Source organism: Sinocyclocheilus anshuiensis, unplaced genomic scaffold (genome assembly GCF_001515605.1).
Source record: "Sinocyclocheilus anshuiensis isolate Anshui unplaced genomic scaffold, SAMN03320099.WGS_v1.1 scaffold1095, whole genome shotgun sequence".
NCBI lineage: Eukaryota > Metazoa > Chordata > Actinopteri > Cypriniformes > Cyprinidae > Sinocyclocheilus > Sinocyclocheilus anshuiensis.
The window spans coordinates 1000502-1024909 of record NW_015544226.1 but is presented as its reverse complement, the minus strand read 5'-3'; the positions used below and the strand labels follow the sequence as shown (position 1 = coordinate 1024909).

General features: G+C 36.1%; 1 protein-coding gene across 7 annotated transcripts in view; it reads right to left on the bottom strand.

Annotated features, from left to right (window-relative positions):
* The window catches only part of LOC107697373 (drebrin-like), a 78075-nt gene that overhangs the window by 25197 nt on the left and 28470 nt on the right, over nucleotides 1–24408 (bottom strand). For all 7 annotated transcript variants that reach the window (XM_016498145.1, XM_016498147.1, XM_016498146.1 and 4 more), the window contains exon 2: nucleotides 1294–1349. In XM_016498145.1, coding sequence (XP_016353631.1) covers nucleotides 1294–1349 — 56 coding nt within the window. The remainder of the gene's footprint in view (nucleotides 1–1293; nucleotides 1350–24408) is intronic.

Below are 24408 nucleotides of genomic sequence, written 5' to 3'. Positions count from 1 at the left end.
AAATATAATTTATTTTATAAAATAATAATAATAATAAATGTTTAAACAAAATAATTCTTTAAAAAAAAATACAATTCTAATCCCTAATCTGCTGCAAATGCTTCCTATTTAATCACCACGTGTGCTGGCTACCCATTATGCCCGTAACTATGATCGGTTACTGCTTCTCATGAGAGGTGTAAATGTGCCAATGGACAGAAATAGATCTCTGGAGAGGGTTTGGATAGACATACACACACACCAACAGTCTGGTGGAAGTTCTTTCCTGTTCCGGAAAGAGGATGTTACACAAAGCAGCAGACACATAAACCCACTACTTACTGCCCACATAAAAAATGTAATTCCATGTGTATGATTTCAATATGCAATTTTCCCTAACTCTGTGTACACTAAACTGATCTAAATGAAATACCACTCTTGGTCATTTAAACTGATAATTTGAAATTGCACTTGGATAAATTGGATAATTTCTGCTTTGAAATCTGAGCTATATTTTTTTCATTTTTTATGTTGTCATTTAAATATCTCATAAGTTTGCATGAATAGCAAGAATGCATGGATGTCCCTGCTCTGCGTGGCATCATTCTCATTGTGCTGTTTACAGTTATTTTTTTTTTTACATCGCTAAGATATGATATTGTTTCTGAAACTGCAGCAAAATTATGGTTTTAGATACAAATACTTCAGAAACAAAAAAAGTCAAACTATACACTGTAAATAAACATTGCGGGAAATCTCTTGCAAACAGACTTTCCACAATAAATCCAACTTCTGAATGGTGTTCTCTGTGCTAATCAACACGGCCCTTAATAATAACCTTCCATCAGTCACAGACTAAATGATTGTCATCAGTGTGAAATGACAGGTTTCCCTCCTCCAGCTCTGAGGGAAAACAGAGACTGTGCAGCTTGATGCACTATAATAGTTTGAAAATGCAGTGAGATTTGAACTGCTGAGTGACGGTTACTTCCAGTGTTTGGGATCTATGCTTAGATGGCAGGATTACAGTCCACTGAGTTTTATGAATATTTACAGTAGATATGCTGCAAATGAATAAAGACATTTATCAGTGCACAACACTAGCAGTGTTAATATCACATTTAATGCATTTGGCCTCTGTCACGATACAATCGCACAGTGGCATTCACTAGCACAATCATGGTACATCAACAATGTAAATGAACGTCATCAGTCACAGCCGACAGCGTTATTGCTTGTGCATGACTACATTCTGGTTGGTTATTATTAGATCATCTATATTTGGACAGGAAGTATTGTTGAGATGTAGCCTACCTCCTGAAGCAGACAGGATCAAATCGTTACTGTCATCTTCATATGAGTATAAGGCCCTGCAGAACAGAAAAAGAAGAATAATTTTAGTAAAGCAAATATTCAAAGAAATCAACAACAACAAAAATAAATCAATACAATTTCACAATATATTAAAACTATATTGGATACTGGCCAATATTAGAATTAGATTAGGACAATATTAGATAGACAGACAGACAGACAGATAGACAGATAGATAGATAGATAGATAGATAGATAGATAGACAGATAGATAGATAGATAGAATTGCACATTGAAATCATATGTAAAATATAATGAGACATTAATTATTTGTGCATCCCTAATATTCTCATAGGGAAAATCATAAGTCTAGCCATTTAGAAAAGTAAAAGCACAACTCTCCTCCTCATTCATGACCGCAGCGCAATTGCTGTGGGACAAGTTACATATCCCAGTTGAATACTTAGGGTTAGGGATTTGTTCAAAGCAAGTACATAAAACACAATAAAACGAACTAATGAAAAAGTTTTTATTTCCAGGTCAGTCCCATGCACAACCTCTTTATAAATCTCATCTCCACGGTACTGACAGACAGGAATGCATTCTATCCAGAGGGCCAAAGCAGTGCAGTTTGGGTCAAGGGTGCTGTTAGCTCGGAGGAAAAAATGGCATTATCCTCTGACTGTCATCTGAGAGTTCTGTGTAGGAGGATAAAATATGGAGCACTAGTACTTGTTATGCTTCTAATAAAAGTGAAACTACTGCATTTTCATCCTGTCTCACGCTTACCTGCAAAACAAGAAGGATTCTGGTAACAACTGTGCATTCTAAACAGATATCTACAGATAATAATGAATTGTGTATGCTCAGATAAAATACACCCTAGCGTTTCCAACATGCCGAGGCTTTGATGTTTCATTCTTTAAATATTGGAGGTAATCATTAACATACTGTAGTGCACAGCTAATCTCATTCCCCATCACTACGAAATAATGAGTAGGAGTTTGGTGCTACGCTAGTAAAGACAACAAAGAGAAGAACAGAAGTTCTACAGCCGTAAGCTACAACATGAAGCATGGGAAATGGATGAAAATTGTGTTTCACTGTTTAGATGAACTGATGTACGGTGTTGTGAATATATTGTCCCAAAGCCTAATTAAAACAGGAACTTTATGGAGTAGAAACTGTGTAAACTTAATTGTATAGCATGTGCACTTGTAGTGTATGTCAAATCTCAAGTGTACTTAAAGGGGATACACTTTCAAGACTATGTTTCTAATACACGCAAGTACACTTTTAAAAAGTGCACTTTGTAGTAATGTCAGATTAAAACTTTTACTTTAATCATTATGTTTTAATAATCTTTTGTTGTGCTTTAAATAATTACACTTGTCCCATAAATTCCAAGTTTCAATAGAAGTGACATTAAATTAGCTATTTTTTAGTTTACCATAAATGCTTGTCGGTTCATTCTGTAGTACACATTAACCAGGCAGCTGAAGTAATTATAAAATTAAATATAAAGATGTTCTACAAAATTGGGTCATTAAACTTAACATACTCTTAAGATGAAATAACTCCATTTATTATAAATGGAAACTATGATACATCTTCATTTATTTTCACAAGTGTTACCAGTGTGAAAGTCACCATTGTGATGCCAAAGTCTTGTGCAAGGCTAACAGAGTGTTGCTATTTGGTTATTAAAGTGTTCTGAGTGTTTTTTAGCAAACTGCTATTTTGGTTACTAGGGTGTTCTAAATGTGTTGCTAGGTGGTTGATTTAGTCTCTATGATATTTTGTTCTGTAAATCTGTAGAACTTTCAGCATCCATAAGGCTAAAATCGTGTCCAAAGCACAAAGACGATTTAAACACCAAACTGTGATACGTTAGGTCCTGCCAAGGGAGTGGGACGCAAATCCAAAATACAGGACTTCCATTTCCCTCAAGTTATCTTCCAGCCTTTATCAGTCTTTATACTGACAGGCTTACAAAGAGACATATTATAATGCAAACAATCATATGCAAATGATATAGAGCGCTGAGAGAGAACAAGATATCTCAAAGCCATAGGCACGGGAAGTGGGGGTGCTACAGCACCCCCTGTTTTTTTTCTGTGGGCAACTGTTTAACTGTTGGGAATAAAAAAAAAAAAATCGGAGTGTTTATTTTACACTAAGTGCAAATAGCCCGCCTTGTTGTCAGAGGCTATTTACACCAGCTCCACCCACCAACGTGTGATTGGGCTAGTCAACATTACAAAAGACGGCCATCAGTCGTCAGATTCAGTGGCGTAGATGGTAAAGTGTGTGTCATACTCTTTTTGACGCGATCGACCAGGGTTCGAATCTGCCTTTGGCGAACTTTTTTTCTCCCTTTTCAAATTTCAAATCACATCAGAAAAGCATTTATTTTTAATAAAAATGAAGGAAATAATCCAAAAGTTGAAAATAAAGTATGGGGTAGGGTTAGGGTAGGTGAAGGGAGGGCTTTTGTCCCAATAAGGTGGCATCCATTTAATAATTTGAATTAAAATTTACACTCAATAAGTTATTATTGCATACTGTTTTAGAATGTATTACAATGCTGAGATGCAGATAATTGCCACTATCTGCAATAAGTAATTAGCAGAATATCCTGCTATTTTAACATAGTATAAATAGAATCTAGCTATTTGCAGTGTAAATAGCATATCACTAAAAATACTGCTATTTTCACTTAGTGTAAATAGCATCTATCGCTAAGAAAATATGCTATTTTCACTTAGTGTAAATAGACTCTATCGTGCGTACAGCCCCCCCAACCTAAAACATCTTCCCGTGCCCCTGCTCAAAGCTGTACAACATTTGCAGCCAAGGGTAAAATTACTGTACGGCTCATCTGAAATATGAATTATGAAGTTACATGTTGATAGTGCTAGAACAAAATGAACAAATATCTCAACTAGGGGTGGAACGGTTTGCAGAAAAAAATCGAACCGTACGGTTCTCCACACACGGTTCGGCACGCACTAGGACCGCGGTTCACTTAAATCTGACAACACATCTGTAATATGGTTTGCTATAAATAACATGAAAACAAACAGGATTGGGCTAATGTATGTTTCTGTTGATGGATGCGCATTCTGGCTTCCCAGTGCATTACAACAACAACAAAAAAAGTGGACAAACCATTCACTCTTGTTCAATGCGAATGCCGTATGCTGGAATATGAGCAGTCATTTATTCCGTCATCACCCGGGTGCTGATAACACGCGTGCACAGGTGAGACCTGAACAGCACACGTTGATAAACATTTAAGAGCCAGAGGATGCCAGCTCGGGCGCACAGTGAGAAGATTTGGGCGTGCGCTCATCCGAAGCGCGCAAACCCGCGCCTCAGAACGCACGCGATTGATCTTTAATTTATACAGTCAAATATACAATGTTGCTTTACATTACATGACTTTGTTCAATTTCTGTACCTAAAAACTAATGTTAGACCTACCTAAAAAAAAACTGAAAATCACTGTTTATTTTATTTGTATCTTTACTCTATTGTATATATTTGTGCTGTTGCTTGTAGTTAGATAGATTATTCTTATTTTCTTTATTTTTATTTGACAGTATAGTTTTTCCCTAAACATAGCACATACCGAACCATACCGTAACCGTGACTCTAAAACCGTGAGTAAGTTGAACCTTTCCACCCCTAATCTCAACAAAGAGAAACAGTGTGGTTGAAGGTCAAACGGTTTGATTTGGATCTGACTGTGTGTTATAATGACAGTAATGTTAGTGTGCAATGGTCAATTAATCTCCATTCCCCAAATCCTTAATTAAACATAATCAGCTTAGGTAAATGACACTTCATGACGTCAAATGAAGTCAGTTCATTGATGATGCCATCATACAGTTCAGATCTCTTCCAGTAGTTTCTGGTCAATCAAAATGACAATATTGCCAGAAATTAAGCGTCCCCAACTAAGCAAGCCAAAGGCGACAGTGGCAAGGAACCAAAACTCCATCGGTGACAGAAATGGAGAAAAAAACCTTGGGGGAAAACAGGCTCAGCCAGGGGGGACAGTTCTCCTCTGGTTTCTACCATGATACATTGGCCAAAACTAAATACAGCATCCAATGCTCATTATGTTAAGTTCTTTTGATAAATAATGTAATATGTATTTTAATGAAATAAATGTGTATTTAAAGTAGTGATGCAAGATATATTGGTACCATGTTACAGATTTGATCAATTCCATTGGTGGTGGTTGATAATGATATTAGATATTTTATTGTGCATGATAACTTGCCTTATTTTTACATTTAGATAACCTTTGTCATCATCTAAACTAAAGCAAAACGATAGTTCACTCAAATAGTGCATTCTGTCATCATTAACTCCCATAAAACCACAAAGTGCATTCCACCAATACTTTGATGCTTCAAAAAGTTAATGAATAAGTAGTAAAAGTAATGCTACTGTAATAATAATCCATATGAACTGAGCGTTTTCATCCAGAAAGTCTTCTGAAGAGATCTTAAGATCTTAAATTGGGTTTCAAAGATGACTGAAAGTTTGGAATTTTCAAAAAATACTCCATATTTACACTTTTAGAAGGAAATTTGTAGGGTTACCAGAGCATTGCTAGAGGGTTGCTTGGGGGAAACCCGAAGCACAAAGCACCACTAATAAAAGTGAACTAATGAGATTGTGCATTCAAATATAGGATGAGTGAATATGGTCTTTTTGAGACTTCTACTGGACATAATTTTGCTTCCTATTACGTTTATTTTAGTTTGTGCATATGTTTGTGGTTTATCATGGATGCCCCAGAATATGGAGGAGTCTGAAAGACACAATAATGGTGAAAGGACAATAACACTGGCCCCCAGTGCAAGGTCATGCATTATGTGTATCCAGTACAGAAAGAGTTGAAAGAATCCAATCCATCACATACGATTACTTGAATCCTGCAATTATTATGTTGATTATAGAGGAGCTGAAAATGTGTCACGTGCTCACTGGAAAATATATACCCTACAGCACCAAAATAAAACTACTTGACTACGATCTAATTGTTTTCTGTCTGAGTGGTCCCACAATTAAACATCTAGGGCAGAATCCTCAACCCTTGCCTTCACCAAATATTCCCCTTTACTCCAACATTAGTTCCTCTTTCATCCCCTCTCCCCGAACCATTTCCTCTCTACCAAATATCACCGTTCCCATCAGGGGCCCCAGCCCGAGTCATTGGGTCCCCATTTACAGTCTGTCTCACAATCCCCCCAGCTAACACAAGGGTAAAAAGAAAAAAATACACTCAAAGAGTATGGGGGAAATATTAAATACCGCAAATGTCAGTGTCACAGAAACTATATCACAGAAAATAATACAGGAAGGAGATGCAGCATTTGCTGTTTCGCTTCTATAAATATTCGATTTAAAGCAGACTCGTTTTATTATTCATAACAGACTCTCATGACCTAGAAATGCGGCTCAGAGCGTCGACGAGCCCAGAGTGAAGCTAAGCGTGATTTGCTTGAGCCCCTGAGTGGGAAGCCCCTCTATTGTCTCGCAGGGTGGGAATCATACGAACAAACTCTCTGTAGCCACGCTAATTAAAACTTTCCTTTTATGTGAATGAAATGTTGCTGCATTCTCACCATATCAACACTACATTCCTTGCTAGAGTGACATGATGCTCATTTTTTGTCCTGATTTATTAATTGATAAAAAAAAATGCAACCATATACAATATTGTGAATACACCTCTTCTGTGATGAGCATAATTTTAATTTCTGAACTACAATACTTTTTGATAATTTTGGGGTGACAAAGCCAAAAATTAACCAACCATCCTGATATTATAATAGAGAAAAAAAGCTTTTCATTTTCTAAATGTTATTTAATAAATGCAATTCTTTAAAAGAAAACCTATTTATAATTTGGAATAATGGTTTATTGCAATAATGTTAATATTTTAAACAAAACTGCTTCAATGCTTATTAATGTTTGAAAATATTTTGTAAAAAAAAAATCAATTAATGTAATGCGACCAATAAAATTAATGTAGTGTACACAACATGCAGAAAAAAAACAAACATGAAACAGTATAATATCATGACAAAACAGCAATGATATCATAGAGGGGGCACCTGTAGACCCTCTTCATGAAATCATCAAAGTCAAAAAGTCTATAAATATTTTGATCTTTTAATGGCATGGCAAAATTAGTTCAGGATTTAAAATGTCATGGGGTGTAACTCCAAAAAAATTCATATTCTTTTAAAAATACCTTTAACCTCCCCAAAATACGTTCAAACATTGAAAACAGTGAAAAGACTTAAATGTTGTTCTTTTCATTAAATTGAATCTTTTCATTAAAATAAAGTTATTTAAAACCATATGATAAATTCAAGAACTGGCACATTTCTAGTGTTTTTAATTACTTTGAACAATCTTGTATGTCACTGATCCTGATACTATAAAGATGCGAATGCTTTAAGTAAAACATATGTATCTGCAAGTGACTTTTCTTATTGTTGTTTACATAGCAGACATAGAAACGGCCAAATTAAAAGGTTTCCCAAAGGAAGAGAAAAGAAAGTGCACGGAATTTGGTCAATTCGGTATTGCTGCACTTAGTTCCATTCTAGGCTTCGAAATTCATTCTCAACCATGTCATTATAATTACTCCACTGCACGCCTAAGCAGGGGCTACTAATCCGATTGTTTCTCAGAGGGTCGCCGTGTCCAATCTGCCCCATACCCATGACAGGGCTCTTTTTTTCCAGGAAGCCAAAGCAACCAAACATTTCGGAAATGTTGCCAACAGCCTCACAAACTGATACCACATGTGTAATACATCTTGCCTCTATGAGAAACAAGACACAGGTAATTTTCTCTAAAGTGAGTGCACATGTCCCTTAAAGCAGTACTGAAAGTTTCTTTCCTGTTATGCAACTAAGGGAGAATTGTTTGCCACATAAAAAAGAAACGGTCACAGGTTTTGTAGTTCATGTGTTTCATGTGGGAATGAATATGTTGACATGGGAGAAAAGGCTGTGATAACAGATTTCATTAAATATTATCAGGTGTGCTCTGGGGAAAAGCACTGAAACTAATATAAAATGTAGATTAGTGGTCGACCAACAATAATATAGCATACTGATGTAAAATATGAATGTACAAACAAAAATGGTTCCTTTAGCTTGTCAGTGGGGCAATACCTTATTAGTATCTTGAGGTATGAACCCTTAACTAGTGTGCACTTTTTATGGGTGGAAAAAGTGGCCCATTTGACTTACTGTCCCGGGCCTAAAGGTACAATATTAACATTTTTACCAATACCATATTGTTGACTGTTCAATTTTACAGAATATTGAAAACACCTTGTTAAGTTGACTACCATGACTATCACTATCAAGCTCTCTACTAGTGGTAGAATGAGAAGTTGAACTATATTTGACATTTTTGAGATTGCTGGCTTATATTACTGTTCACAAATTTGGTGTCGGTTAGATTTTTTAATGTTTTTGAAAGAAGTCTCTTATGCTCACCAAGGCTGTTTTTATTTGATCAAAAATACAGTAAAAATGTAATTAATTTCTGTTATGGCAAAGCTGAATTTTCATTAGTCATTACTCCAGTCTTCAGTGTCACATGATCTTTCAGAATTCTAATATGCTGATTTGCTGCTCAAGAAACATTTCTTCTTATTATTAATGCTGAGAACAGTTGTTTAATATTGTTAATACTGCTTAATATATATTAATATATACCATGATGCATTTTTTTCTTATACATTTTTCTTTAATGAATAGAAATTTCAAGTACAGCTTGAAAAAAAAAAAAACACTTAATGACCCCAAATTTTTAAATGACATATATATTTTTGGTGCATATTTCAGCCGTATGTATATACATATTTTGTCCATCAGTGGTACTAAAAAGAGCTATGAAAATCAAATATGAATTATTTACCATGAAATTTACTGTTGAATCACTGCAAAATAAAATGCACAGATCATCTTGTATAAAACAAAAACACAAGCACACACACACCATTCTAGCCATTCTCTTGTGAAGCATTGCCTCTCTGCAAAATAACAAAGCTCAGCAAAACGTCCAGCCACAGAGGGGCTCATGCAATTAAATTCAGTGGATGCAAATCAACTGTGGGAGGCAGATTCCATCTAAATATAATTATCAAAGGAAATAAAAATATCATAATTTAAAAGAGGCTGATACAGCCAGTTCAGATGAAGAAAAGAAAAGATGCAATCCTAAACCACAGTTTTCAAACCCATTAAGTCAGTAAACCTAAACACACACCAGCAAAACTGCAATACTGTACAGTGGGGCAGATCCAGTAGTGTATGAAGATTAGATAGATAGATAGAGAGAGAGAGAGAGAGAGAGAGAGAGATAGAGAGATGGAGAGATGGATAGATGGATAGAAATTGTTTAAAAAACTCACATATATTAAAAAAAAGTTTAAAACCTCTATGTAATTCACAACAATCTAATGTCCATTTACAGGCCATCAGCCATGTGCATTTATACATGCAGTATGTTTGATGTACTGAAGAACAGACGTTTTAATTGGAACACAAATTGAGAGAGAAAAAGGAAAGGCTCATTAAAGGGGAAGGTGACATGCACTTCAAAGAGCGAGGAAGTGCTGAAGATAAAGAAATGGCCTGAAATAGAACAGTACTCATTCTCAGTTCACGGTTGATTCGGGATGATGCTGGATTATAGTCCAGCAATAAATCATCACCTCTGTCTCGTGGCCAGAAAGGAGTTCTTTTCCAACACTCTGCCCAGATGTTCAATCAAATAATCTGTAAAGCCTCAGAAAACAGAGTGATTGAAAAATGTGATGAAAGGACAGCATTTAGAAAAAGAAAATAGTTATTCTAGCATGATGTAGAAATAAGTATGAGGAAATTAAAATAATTGGGGGAGGGGCTTAATCCAAATAAATGAGCGATTGAATGAAAGAGAAATGCTGCAGAAAAGACAGAAGACAGATTTGACAGTGCTCCTAAAAAAGCATAGAGAAATGTATGCACTACGGGCCATGATATGCTACCTTGAAAGAAAAGAATCATGCAGCTCACTGTCACCCCGCTGCTGACCCCATCCGACAACATTCAAATAAATCACTGCAGTTTTATTTCTCAGGCAGTCAACATCAGGATGGTAGTATAGCTTGCAATAGGACACTCTTCTAAAAATTCACTTGTGATTTTAGGTGTGAATCTCAAAAAAATTAAAAATACAAAAATTTTGGGTTGCATGAATTATCAAAAATGAAAACCAATATTGTGATATGGCTTAGTGTGGTTATCACATGGCAAAGGCTGTGATTGAATCAAATAATTAAACTTGTAATGAGAAGCATATATAAATCTGATGTTGCCAACAAAAGAGAAGCTCCATGTGGTTTTCTGCCAAAATAAAAGCTTGATAGTTTTAAGTTTGAAAATTAAGAAATGAAGAGAGCCATAAATATTAGTATTTGAATTCTATAGTTGTACAGCAAAATAAAATTATTATTACCAATCATATTTTTTTGTTTAGAGATTTAAAATAAATAAATAAATAACAGAAATAAACCACATTGTAAATTATATGGACACAGAATTTTTACATCTTTTGGATGAACTATCCCTTTAAAACAATTAAATATGGCATGCACTCTTAAAAAGGTCTGTGGACTGGAAGGAGGGGGAAAAACAGATGAGGAAGAGAAAGAAAGGGATAGAGAAAGAAGCAGATGGAAGCATCTGGCAATGTAAGCCTGCGGGGCTGGAGGAGAGGAGTCGGGGAGGATGGGTCATGAGTTGAGAGGGGTCAGGGCGACATGTGGCCATCACACTGATAGCCGTCAGCAGGACACAGCATGACAAAGGGATTCCTAACCAGGCCATCAGCAAGTCTCAATATAATGTGTGAAAATTGCACATATACTCACACATAGGGTCCTGGTATTCACACCTCTCAAAATAAGAAAATGGAGATTTGCTGAGCAATAGTACAATTGGGAACATGCCCATGTTTTTTGGCAGATTTGCTTGTTTTCACTGTAAATAGGATACACATGCTGTTTTTACTTTACCAGTTTATACCAGTATACAATCGGGATGCATAGTTTACACTAATATATCGGCTAATATTAGAGGACTGATATTTTGGACTGATTAAGATGATATGAGACACACCAAGTTGTATATAAATTGCATACTGTATATAAATAAATTGTATACATTTGTACCGTATAGTGTGTATTGCTTAATGTATCTTTTCTATATTTTTGCACATTGCTATTAAATTGTATATTGAATAAAAAAATGAAAAATATATCAATTAATACAGGACAATTAAAGGAAAAAAGGACCTACATTTTCTCTTATACATTTATATAAATTTTATCCTAACAAATTGATGTTGGATTTATGTAAAGTACCCATTAAATATTGCCTAATAACCTAATAAATAAATAAAAAGACAAGGAAGGGGAGATGGGGGAGGGGTGATGAGGAAGGGGGGGGGGGGAGGAAAATCAATAGCAGGATTTGAGAAAGAGATGGACCACTCCAGACATCTGCTACCCTGAGCCAAACTGTCCCAGCAGTCTGCTGAGAGAGCATTTCACAGGGGGACAGCACACAGACACAGCTCATGACAAATTTAGAAGAATGTACATACAAACCATGATACTTGAGTAGCAATAATCTAAGTCCATGTGTAATTTCAGCTGATTTTGTGCACAAACACATACAGATTCTCTACCCTCACTTCAGAACAAGTTAAAGCTTGCCCTTTCCTCCACTCCCAACAGAGCATCATTAGGACAGCCAGCAGCATCCCTGCCGTTACCATGGCGATGCTGGTCCACGAGATCTGCCAGAGGGGTGTGTTCATGCTCCAGTCTGTATCGACAGCAATAAGATGTTTCACAACGGTCCACACACACACACACACATACACACACACACACACACACACACCGTAGTACGCAGTGTGTTTGCCAGATAACACAAGCCAATTCAACAAAAAAACACCCCTATTTTAAACCCATTATGTTTGTGGAACTGGACAGCTGACTAAATTTCATGGACTAGAAAGTGATGGTTAGTGCGAAGTAAGTTTTTGTCTGATAATATAATATAATATTACACATGCAATTATTGACCATAAATGAAATTATTTATTGAAGAATGTATTGAGGAAACATCTCTTTATTATTCTAGAAGGCCTCTAAGTTTAAGTGCAAATACAGAGGTGACATTACCCGTACACAGAATATCAGGATATACAGGGATATCACACTGTTGTCATGGCAACCAAAAATTCCCATAAAATGCATAGGGGAATACTGTTCCTCTATGCAGCACCTAAAATGGCTGAACTGCCATACTTTGCTGCTAGGCATTGCTCTCATGACTGTGAATATTTTGGAGATTTATCTGCTAATGTTCTGGAAATACCCAGCAGCTGTGTAACGCTAAGAAATTATGACTGTGACAAAAGAGAAAGCTGCAGTAATAACAATAGTATTTTGTGCAGCTAATAATCATTCCAGATCTTGATGCACCATGGTTTCCTGACAAACCAAGCAAAAGTGTTTTAGAAACTGGATCATATTTGTCACACATATGGAAAAAACATTTGGCAAAAACCATCATGGGTGGAAAAGCCTTATGCTGACTATGACAAATATTCCTCCAGGAAAGATGATCACAAAACCTGGTTCATTTTCTGCACATCATTACATAAGGATCCTTGTTGCAAAGGAAATAAATTACTGGAAAAAAATGTGCTGAGGGCTGCAGGTTATTATGTAATTATTCTGCACTGTTTACAGTACTGTTTACTCCAAAGTAAAAAAAAAAAAGATTTACCAAGTAATTAGGGACATAACGATTCACACAACTCATGATAAGATACGATTCACAACAATACTGATTTCACGAAATTATTTTCTCACAATTTTGGGTGGTGTCCTTTTATTATTTCTCAGACAAAATGCTGCACATTTCTTTGTGAAATTGAAATATGTCAAATAACATAACTAAATTGACATTTTAAAACAAATCCCAAATCAAATAAATAAATAATACAAATCAAATAAATCTTTTCATATAAACAAACTAAGGCTTTGCCTGTGCTCCTTTCATTTAAAATTATCCAATCACAATCCAAACAAAGATGCTGCATAAATTCGGCATAAGCAGTTTTTGATATAAATTAGATTGCATAATTTTGAAGCAAAAACAGAATGGTCTGACTTTAGCTTTATGAAACTATACTACATAAAACATCTGCACAAAACAAAAGCAGCAGACGGGCTGCATGAGATACAAATTCACTCTCTGACAGCAGGTGGCGCTTATGGAACAGAAGCAATACAGCGTTTCCTTGGTTACCGCTGTAAACAAAGCAGTAGTGTTGCCAAGTCCGCGGTTTTCCCGTGGAATCAGACTACTTTAACACTGTTGCGGCGGAGGTTGTTTTTCATGTCCACAGGTTGAAGCGACCCCAATAACGTGATATTTAGCCCCATGGATAGCAAATTTTACCAGGGGAACCCTGCAAAAAAAAGTGTATTTTACCCCCCGGAACGCGATTGGGCTAGTTTTGAATAGCAATCGGGTGGGTTTTGTTCTGATAACCTAGCAACCCTGCAAAGCAGTGCTACGCTTATTAACATTACTTTAATATGCATTATACAGAGTCAAGATGAAAAGAAAATACCATCTAAACTTTTCTGAAAACAGTCAGTTCTCCTCAGAGATACATTCATATAAACCCTGACCCCCAAATGCATCGCAATTCGTTTAACATATCAACTGACTTAAATAGTCACATATTTTTATCGATTTTTTACCGGCTCAGGGGGCATTGTTACATGCCTACAAGTAATACCATACTAATTTGTGACAGTGGCTAGTGTCATCTGTGTCCCAATCTGAGATACTTGGACCTGGGCTCTATTTGATTTTTAGGATCCAGTGGCTCCCAAGTAATTTGTTTATTCCAGAGACTTTTAATGGAGAATACAATCAATTCTAGTACAAACACCAAGATGCCACCAAGATGAAATTGCTAAAGAGTCTACAGTGCACAAGAGCAACACCTCTTCAAAGTTAGTTCATACAAACATTTATACAAACTTCATCATTAGTTTGTATGAATGCCACAGTGTATGAATAGACCTCCTCAACAACAAGTTGCAAATGCATGACGTTTCCTGGAAGAATGATGAATGAAGACTTATTCATATGGTGTCCTCCTGAAGAGGTGATTATGGCAACTCAGATGAATTCAGTCAAAGTTTCACCTCCATAGACGTTGTGGTCAGCCAAGACCACAAGTTTTCTCAGGATATCCAGATATCTACTGAGGAAACTCTTGAGTTCTTCCTGGATTAAAATACCTCATGTCATGCTCCTGTTTCAGGGATATGCCGAAAAAATAAACTTGAATTGATGAGGCATTAGAGACTTTCTATATGAGGCACATGAATCATATGCACATCTCTGGAAAATCTATGGCCTGTAATCAGGAGCAGCCTTTTCAAAAGTGTGGTAAAGAAGGAATTCAAGCTATCCGACTTTAGATGATACATTCCCAAACTATTCCAGAAACCAATCAACCGCTCTACCAGGCCTGGGAGAGGGGGGTATCTGAGTTATGTTGCTCTTTGACCTGCAGCTACAACATGGTGACATCATTCCCTCGGCTTGTTTAGTCATCACGCTGTAAGACTAGAAGAGATCAGGAGTGGCGAATACCCGAAAGAATTTCTTCAGTCTGGGAATGTGTTGTGAGTATGTAGCGGTGAATTAGCATTGGGAGGAGGTCGAGAAGCTGGGAAAATACCCTTATATAGTCATGGGTACAGCAAGGCCCTGGAATCCATGAGGAAATGACCATGTGCTGCTAGAGAAAATGCTATTGGTGTCAATAAATCAGGCCACCTCAGAGGAAATACAAGCCACCTGCAGAACTATCTGTTTTCATTACCACTTCAGTGCAACAGTGAGGAATAATTATTTGTAATTGCAGTGATTACATGGGCTACACAAAGTTTTCCATTTTTGAGTTTCAGAGTGATAGGTTAGAAGGTAGAGAAACACAGGGATGCCTGAGCACTCATAGATAGGGCGGGGGAATGAAGATTTTGCACAACAGAACATGGATGAAGAAAACTCCAGTGACTGTGAAGCAATAATGGGTGGAGCGACATCTGTCACACCAATGATAGGGCACTCAGACACACATCCTAATACACTACAGGTCAAAAGTTTGGAAAAATTAAGATTTTTTCAAATGTTTTTTTTTTTAGAAGTCTCTTATGCTCACCAAAACTGCACTTATTTCATTAAAAATACTGTTTTACTAAACAGTAATATGATTACAGTTAAAAAATGTTTTCTATTTCAATATATTTCAAACTGTAATTTACTCCATTACTCCAGTCTTCAGTGTCACATGATCCTTCAGAAATCATTGTGATATGCTGATTTAGTGCTCAAGAAACATTTATATATATTTTAGATTGATTTGTGAAGGATCATGTGACACTGAAGGAATCGAATAATGGAACTGGAATAATGGCTGATGAAAATTCAGCTTTGCTATAATAAATTACATTTTAATATATAAATATCTCTGCCAAAATAAAATTCCCATCACCCAATGGTTTGGACAAATATTGAAAAAGATGCTAAGAATGAAGTAATCTCATCACTAATGTTCATTTAAAGACCGACACATAGAAACAGATACTTACAATGAGTGTACATCTAACAAATAGGTTGACATTGAGCCTATTTACTTTCTCACAGTACAGTACATGTTCCTGATCTTACTGTACAGTACGTGATTCATCAGTGCTTATTTTTCCAAAAAAAAAACAAAAAAACATTCTGCTTCTGAAATGACTTGTTCTGACGGAATATCCTAAAATACCTCACAATACTTAAGCAAAATGTGAAAAATGTCAACTTAAACATATCCACCCTGGCTCACACGTTCACACATAAATAACAGCATACAGAGATGCATTACTGCAGAAACGGGGTCACAGGGTCCTTATGGAGATCAGGTCACACCCAGCATCAATGCTGCTCTGACTCAAACTCTGGCAGCCATAAATACCCTCACCAGCACTTACTGCTTACTCAAACTCTCTAGATTCAGAAATACTACACACATTGTGCACACATAAACAGTGTATATTAGTCTTTTTAACAGCCGAGCTTTTTCATGCCCGCACACACACACACACACACACACACAGTTACATCTGTTTCATTCAGCTACAGGATGAGTGATAACTAAAATATCTTCATTCTACAAGAGTTTCCATAATTAGGGAACCCACGCCTCTTCAAAGGGCCTATTAAATGTAGAACCAGCAGGAAAGATGCATTGATTTGAAATAGAAAGAAATACATGCTTGAAATCTTTCATGTCAAGGGCTTTATGTGGAGTTATTCAAAGAGAAAAAGGAATATCTATTCTTGGAAGAGTGTAGATCAGTCCAGCAAAAATAAATAAATAAATAAAAATAAAAGAAGATTAAAAAAAACAAAAACAGGATGGGATGTACCATAACCAAAAAATATTTAAAGGGGTCATATGATGCTGCTAAAAAGAACATTATTTTGTGTACTTGGTGTAATGAAATGTGTTTATGCGGTTTAAGGTTAAAAAAACACATTATTTTCCACATACTGTACATTATTGTTTCTCCTCTATGCCCCGCCTTTCGATTTTTACAAAGCTCATCGTTCTAAAAAAGCGAGGTGTGCTGTGATTGGCCAGCTATCCAGTGCGTTGTGATTGGCCGAATACCTCAAGCGTGTGACGGAAATGTTACGTCCCTTACCATATTGTGATGATGCCTTGTATCCCTTGTTTGGAAGGCCAAACAAAGTAGTTTCGCTTTCACTATGAAGCACACAGCGCCTTCACAACATGCCGGCGGCGGCAGCAACAAGAAAGGAAAAATTTAAATCGCATCATATGACCCCTTTAAAGAAGAAAATGCGCTTTGATCTGATTTAAACTAATCAAGAGATTTTAGAAAGATGTCTGTCGCTAAATGCCAAGTCTAATTGTGAGTCCAGGATAATTTAGGCGTAACTTCTGCCACAACCAATCACAGCTGACAAACTCACATTGTCATTTAAATGAGGCTGTTCATCTGCATAAAAGAGTGTCACCACAATTCATTTAAACAAGTTGTGCTACTGCCACATGGAAGAAAAAAAACCCAAAGAAAGTGATTAAAGTGCAAGTTAATTCCATGCTTGTGGGTACAGCTGCCTGTTTGTCCGCAGTCACCATTGATAATGCTGAAGTTAATGTCATTGCCAAGGAGATCCACCCAAAAAATTATTTCTTCTTTTAGAAGAGTCTCATCTCTGAGGTTACAGAAACCTTGTGAAATAGAAATGGATTTTCAAAAGGAGTATTTATTATATGTGAACTGAAGGCAATGTTTTTTGGACACTTAATTGCATGTAGCTTACAATTAAATTAAATGTATTATAATTTAATTTATATTAAATACGATAAGTTGAAATTAAAAGTGCTATTTGATCCACCTAAGTAAAATTAAAGTACATCTTTATATGTAATTTCATAATTACGTCTTGTCTTTTCAAGTGAAATTGCACTGACAAGCATTTATGGTAATACATACTTTAATGTAATTTCTATTGCCCTTTTCATGTTATTGCCCTTTTGTTGGTTTTAATTGCTTCTATTGTCCTCATTTGCAAGTCGCTTTGGATAAAAGCGTCTGCTAAATCACTAAATGTAAATGTATTGGAACTTGTATGTCATGTACTCAAAATCAAATGTATTTGTAATTAAACATTTGTAATTATGAAGTTGCACTTTAGTACATTTAAAACATCAACTTTATCAAATAACAGTAAAACATATAATCATATACTTTGCATGTGCTTTACAATGTTAGTCAGCACATCAAAAAAAGTGTACTCCTTTAAAGCTTGATAAAAGATTATTAAAACGTGTTATGTCTGATTATGTATGAAACAAAACTATTTAAAATGTATTTGACATTATTACAAAGTCCACTTTTTAAAAGTGTATGCCAGTCAGTGTGTTTAATATAGACATGAACTTTAAAAAATATATATATACTCGTAAGATTTGAAGTATACTGCAGGTGCTCATTCAACACAATTAAGTGTACATCTTTTTCACAAAGGAAGACAATTTGAAGAGTGTGAAAACCAGTCTGGTTAATCTAATCTTGTGAAATGTCTGTGGGATTAAAGGTGTTAAAATTGAGAGGATATGAAATTCACAAACATCAAACATAAACTTCCTCTAACATCTCAGGTGTCTTATTTCTTATAGAGCTAGGTCACAATTGCCACTGCAGTCCTTCTGTGCCACCACCTCGGGTTAAATAAACCTAAACCTACATAAATCAGTCTAACAAAAATGAATTATATGAATATAAGAATTTTTAAGCAGCAAATAGAAAAAATTTGATTTTCTACTGCTTTTGCTGTGCTAAGAAATTTAATTTTTAAGCAAGTAGAAAAATTTTATTTTCTACTACTTTTGCTGTGCTAAGAAATGTTTATGTATTTACAATGCGGATTTGACAAGCTTTAATGATTTTCTAAACAATTTTCATAACCAACCGCTGCCACAAAAAAAAAAAAAGACATCAGTTTGGACAAGTATTTTCTTGAAAAAAAATGCCATGAACAAACTAAACCTACTCACTAATTTTCATTCAAAGACAGTATAAGGAGAGGAAGATGGACCATTCATTCAAATAGCCACACAGGGATCTTGCCAAGATGGCCACAGAGTAGACCAGCTAGCTCATTCAACTAGCTTATTCAAGTCCAGGTCAAGACTGACAACAGAAAAGGGGTGAGTCCTAGTCAAGACTGTGCCTACAAGCTCCTGAGTCCAAGACCAAGACCAAGACCATAACAATATGGTCTTGAAATTAAAAACTCTTCTGGTCCAGGTCTTGACTCAGACTTTTTCTGATTTCTTTCTTTTTTCTTTCTTTCTCCGTATAATGACAATCCTAATTTTCACAACAGGACAATATAGTGTCTCACAATACAATTTCAGACCCTTATTCAGTATCTTTTATATATTTCACTTGTAGCGCTATACTAAGTTTATTGTGGCAGTAATTTCCATTTCACCTCATCACCTCTAAGCATTTACTGTTGCGCTCCTCTAGGTGTTTATTCCCTCGGCTTCCATTGCTCTGGAGTCGTGCTGACTGTGCTTCTTTTCAGTGTCAGAACTAAAACTGACTGCTGAAATGTGCAGGATATGGCCCTCCCTTACCAATAGCAGACGGTCAGCTGTAAACAAGGTTTGGGGACAGAATCAGCAAACAAAACTAAGCTGACAGGCTTGTCTTCAGGCTGTTGCCAAGACCGTCACTGAACTAATCTGAGGTCCATCATTTACTTTGGCAAAAGCAAGCTTCACTTTACAATGGCTGGGCAAGGTTTCATATGAAATTATTGCCAAATTCCCTTCGGATAATCAGATTTCAACACAATGAAACATGTCCTTTTACACAAAGCCCCAAAATGCAATGTCCTGTTTCCCGGAACTCGTAGTCCATTTTATCCCATTACATGAAGTAACACTATGTCTTTGCCGGAGTGATGTAAGAGCTTGATTATTTTACGAGTTTTAATATCTAGAGCTCATACCCAAATGTATTTTTAGGCTTAACGGCATAGCTGTTCTGCCACCACTTGCGAAAAAGAAGAACGTTTTAGCAAACGTTTACTTATTACAGAAATAATATACTTGAAAGGAATATACTTAAGTGCAAACATAATGTAATGTTTTCGGACACATAATTGCATGTTATTTGCAATTAAATACAAATGCACTATGAATTAATTTTATATTAAATGCCATAACTTGAATTTAAGAGCACTTTTTTGAAGTAAGCAGGACTTAAGTAGATCTTTAGATGAAATTTTGCAATATTGTCTTTGAAATATGGCTGAAATGTAATTCTTAATGTACTGACAAGCATTTATGGTAAACTAAAATTTTATGTAATTTCTATTATAACTTGTATGTCATGTATTTAAATATATTTATAACTGCACATTTGTAATGCTGACGTTGAAATTTAGCACATTTAAAATGTATTTTTATTTTTAAATGTAATATTAAATAACACTACAGTTAAAATTAAAATCATGTACTTACATGTGTTTTAGTAGTAGACAGCAAAGTGTTCTTTAAAGCACAAAAATATTATTAAAACATTATGATTTTTAAAACTGTACTTAACTGTGTTAAGAAATGTAGTCATGAAAGTGTACTCTTTTTCACTTAAGTGGCCTTTTATTTAATTAATATTATATTATTTAAGATAACATTTTTTAAGATAATTTTAAGATTTGAGTACACCACAAGTGCACATTCAATACAGTCAAGCACACTTCTTTATCACAAGGGCACTATATAAAAATTTTATTATCTCTTGAAAATATTATTCCTACAAATCAACAGCATGCAGTCCTATATTTATTGGAAACTGCACTGTGCTGGGAAGTTGCACACGGTTTCTGTACCAATCCCCAACAGCGAAACAAAGCCTGAAACAATATGCAAAACATATTTATTACTGTATTTAAGGGGCAGTTAGCTGTCCATAATAAGCAGGAATGTGCCTTGGAAAGCTAACTCTAATAATTTCTAGGTGAAATTCTCTTATTTCATGCTGTATCCCACATTTGGTCCAATTTAGCCGCCCTGGTCTGTGTCATGTGGTCATGATGTCACTGCACAAGCAGGCGGTTCAGTTTTGTGGTTGCTGAGGTCATAGTCACATTCCATGTCACCCATTTTATGCCTGGTGATGATGTGCTTCGATACTAATACTAACAGCAGATTAGTATATATATTTTTTTTTTACTCGAGTCACAAGAGACAAGGACGAATCTTGCTAATGGTTATTTCTGATTAGGACACTCAAATATTATCAGACAGCTAAAAAGCTCATTAAAAAGCCCAGCTAGTCTTTGGGGAGACAGTTAGCTACTTGAGCTGAAGTGCTTGGTCTGAATAATATGAGTGTTATTTATCTCAAGCAGAAGAATGCAAGAGCAGTCTTGCAAGGTCAGTACCCTAGAAGCGGAAAACAACTGGGCCAGTCACGTTATAACCATTTGCTTTTCCTTCAGGCAACAGTTAGCCGGTTTCTCTCAGCTAGCTATCAATAGACAATTGATATCTGAAAGAGAGATTTAAGGCTGGCTCACAGCAAGAATGATAACTATAAAGATAAATATAATGGTAGCATCCACATCAACGCACATAGCATTCTGTCCATTATAAGCACATGCTAGTTATGCGTTTGCCAACTTTAAATGTTCAAGCTCTTTAAAGTCAGTGGATTCTCATTGCCTGTCAATGTTTATCATTCATTCTGAAAGTGATTGTTCCTTTATGTCGTTATTGTTACAGCTGTGATGTGGGCTTCCCTATTCTCATAGAATTAAACGCTTATTACAACTTACTGTTGTAGTTATTGTCTCGGTCTGAACGGGACTTTAAAGGGGTAGTTCACAAAGGTTCAGCTTTTAATGTTCAATTAAAGGGGTACTTCACCCAAAAATTAGAAATTTAGAGAAATAATCCTGTTTCTCTGAGTAATTTGTGAGTTTGTATAATGTAAGGTCCTTCAAAGCTGACACTTCAAAAACCACACAAAATGAATACAGCTGTAAATTATATGACCCCAGTTGATGAATGAACGTCTTCTAAAGAAAAATGATAGGTGTGTGTGAGAAAAATATTAATATTTTGAATTTGTTAAACTATAAAACCTTACTTCTGGCCAACTGTAAATGTCAGCATGTTGTGAAATGTGATGTAAACACATAGTAAAAGTCACACAATAATTAATGTGCAGAGAAAACTGCCACTTTTCGCACAAGTTTACAATGAATGCACAAGGCATTGATTTATCAATGTGGGTGATAAGGATTACTGTTGTGTTTGTTTTGTGCGGTTTTTGGAGCATAAGATTTGAGGGACCTAACCACTTGCTTTATATGGATTAGCTTTCTAAAAAATCTCTGTTTGTGTTCCACAGAGAAAAGCAAGTCATATACATCTGGGATGGCATGTGGGTGAGTAAATGATGAGAGAATTTTCATTTTTGGGTGGATTATCCCTTTAAGAGTAACTAACTAAACACTGATGTTAATTTTGGGCCGATAACATGAACATGCTATGAACATAATTAAACAGCACTCTAACATGGATGCCAAATATAGTTCCACATCTGCCTGAAGGAGGTGGCAGATGACAGAGGCCACTATAATATGCATGACAGATTCTTCGCACCTGAACAGAGGAGGCTTTACACCCACATGGTACGGGTTCCAGTTGTCGTCCACGCTGTCATTTACTGGGTGAAGTCAAGCAACTCTGATATTTTCCTTACTGATGTGTAGAACGGTGCCACCTGCTCTTATGCACATGCAATTAAACCCTTCAGTGGGAGGGCAGAGAACCTGTTCGCATAAGTGTTGCCAAGGACCAACTGTCATGCAGGTGACAAACCTCAGCTGTCTATATACAAATACACCCTCACAATGGTTTCAAAAAGTTCCAAGACTGGTGTTCAGCATTGGTGTATGGCGATATGGTACCAAAACAAGTTTGGAACATTATGAAGATATGAAGTAATTAATGACATAATAATCATTTTTGAATGAACTATCCCTTTAAGAAAGAAAACCAAAACAGCAACAGGTTTATAATATCTTTAGAAAACTGTTGTGAAGAATTGGAGTTGTTGTCCTCTTGTCTTTAGCAGACCAGTTAATGCATCAAGAGGGAGGTGGCAGCTCGCAGAAACATTGTGTTCTTCTCTTGGAGGTGACTGTAAAAAGCTCCAGGAAGAAGGCGTGAAAGCCTCCAGAACAAGCTCGGCTCCATATGGGAAGCGAGAGCTCCAAGACAAGCTCTTGCAGAGTGACATTTAGCCAAGAACTGCATGTGAAAGCATGACCACTGAACTTCTGTGCTGGATTCCAAATGCCAATGTGTCCATTTATTGTGCAGCGCTCAGCCGATGCAAAGAGAGTAAAACTGAAATGTATCAAGTGCAAAGAGCCACTGGAACCTGTGGCCAGACTATATAATGGCTGGTTGACATTTAAGCATGAAAGGTTAGGGGGAAAAAAACTTTGCAAACAGGATTTTTAATAAATAAATAAATAAATAAAGTCACAGGTGTATTGCACATGCTCTTAACTGTTTAGAAAAGTAAATGATTATTGCCTCGACCCCAGCCTCTACTAGGTGCTAATCATTTCATCTCTATGCATGCACATTTTTTTTAAATCAGAATGGCCGAACTGAAGCACTGCCCCTTACACAAACATAATTACAGTGTTTGCTTACAGCTGCTTGAGTTCCACTTAAAAAATGTTTCCAAACCACACCATCTGCAGGACTCTACTGCATGACAGACATTTGTCATCTCATTCACAACTGCTTTCCAAAACAATTCACTGGATGATAAACATGGGCAGCCATTCTTTCAGTAATTGTGTCACTGTTAATTAATCTAAAGTGGACACTGTTTTGAGTTGTTTGGTCTCATCATTTTAATGGGTGTATAGACGACATGAAAGAGATCCACACCCTTGCATCTAATTAAAGGGGTCATATGATGTTGCTAAAAAGAACATTATTTTGTGTATTTGGTGTAATGAAATGTGTTTATGAGGTTTAAGGTTCAAAAAACAAATTTTCCACATACTGTACATTATTGTTTCCCCTCTATGCCCCGCTTTTCTGAAACGTGTCGATTTTTACAAAGCTCATCGCTCCGAAAAGCAAGGTGTGCTCTGATTGGCCAGCTATCCAGTGCGTTGTGATTGGCTGAATACCTCAAGCGTGTGACGGAAATGTTATGCCCCTTACCATATTGTGATGCCCTGTCCGGCCGGAGCGACGAGACAAAAACATTAAAACCCATTATAAACGAGGCATTTGTTGCATCCAGTGGAGACATAATTACGGATTATAATGACTTATACTGTCTTTTTA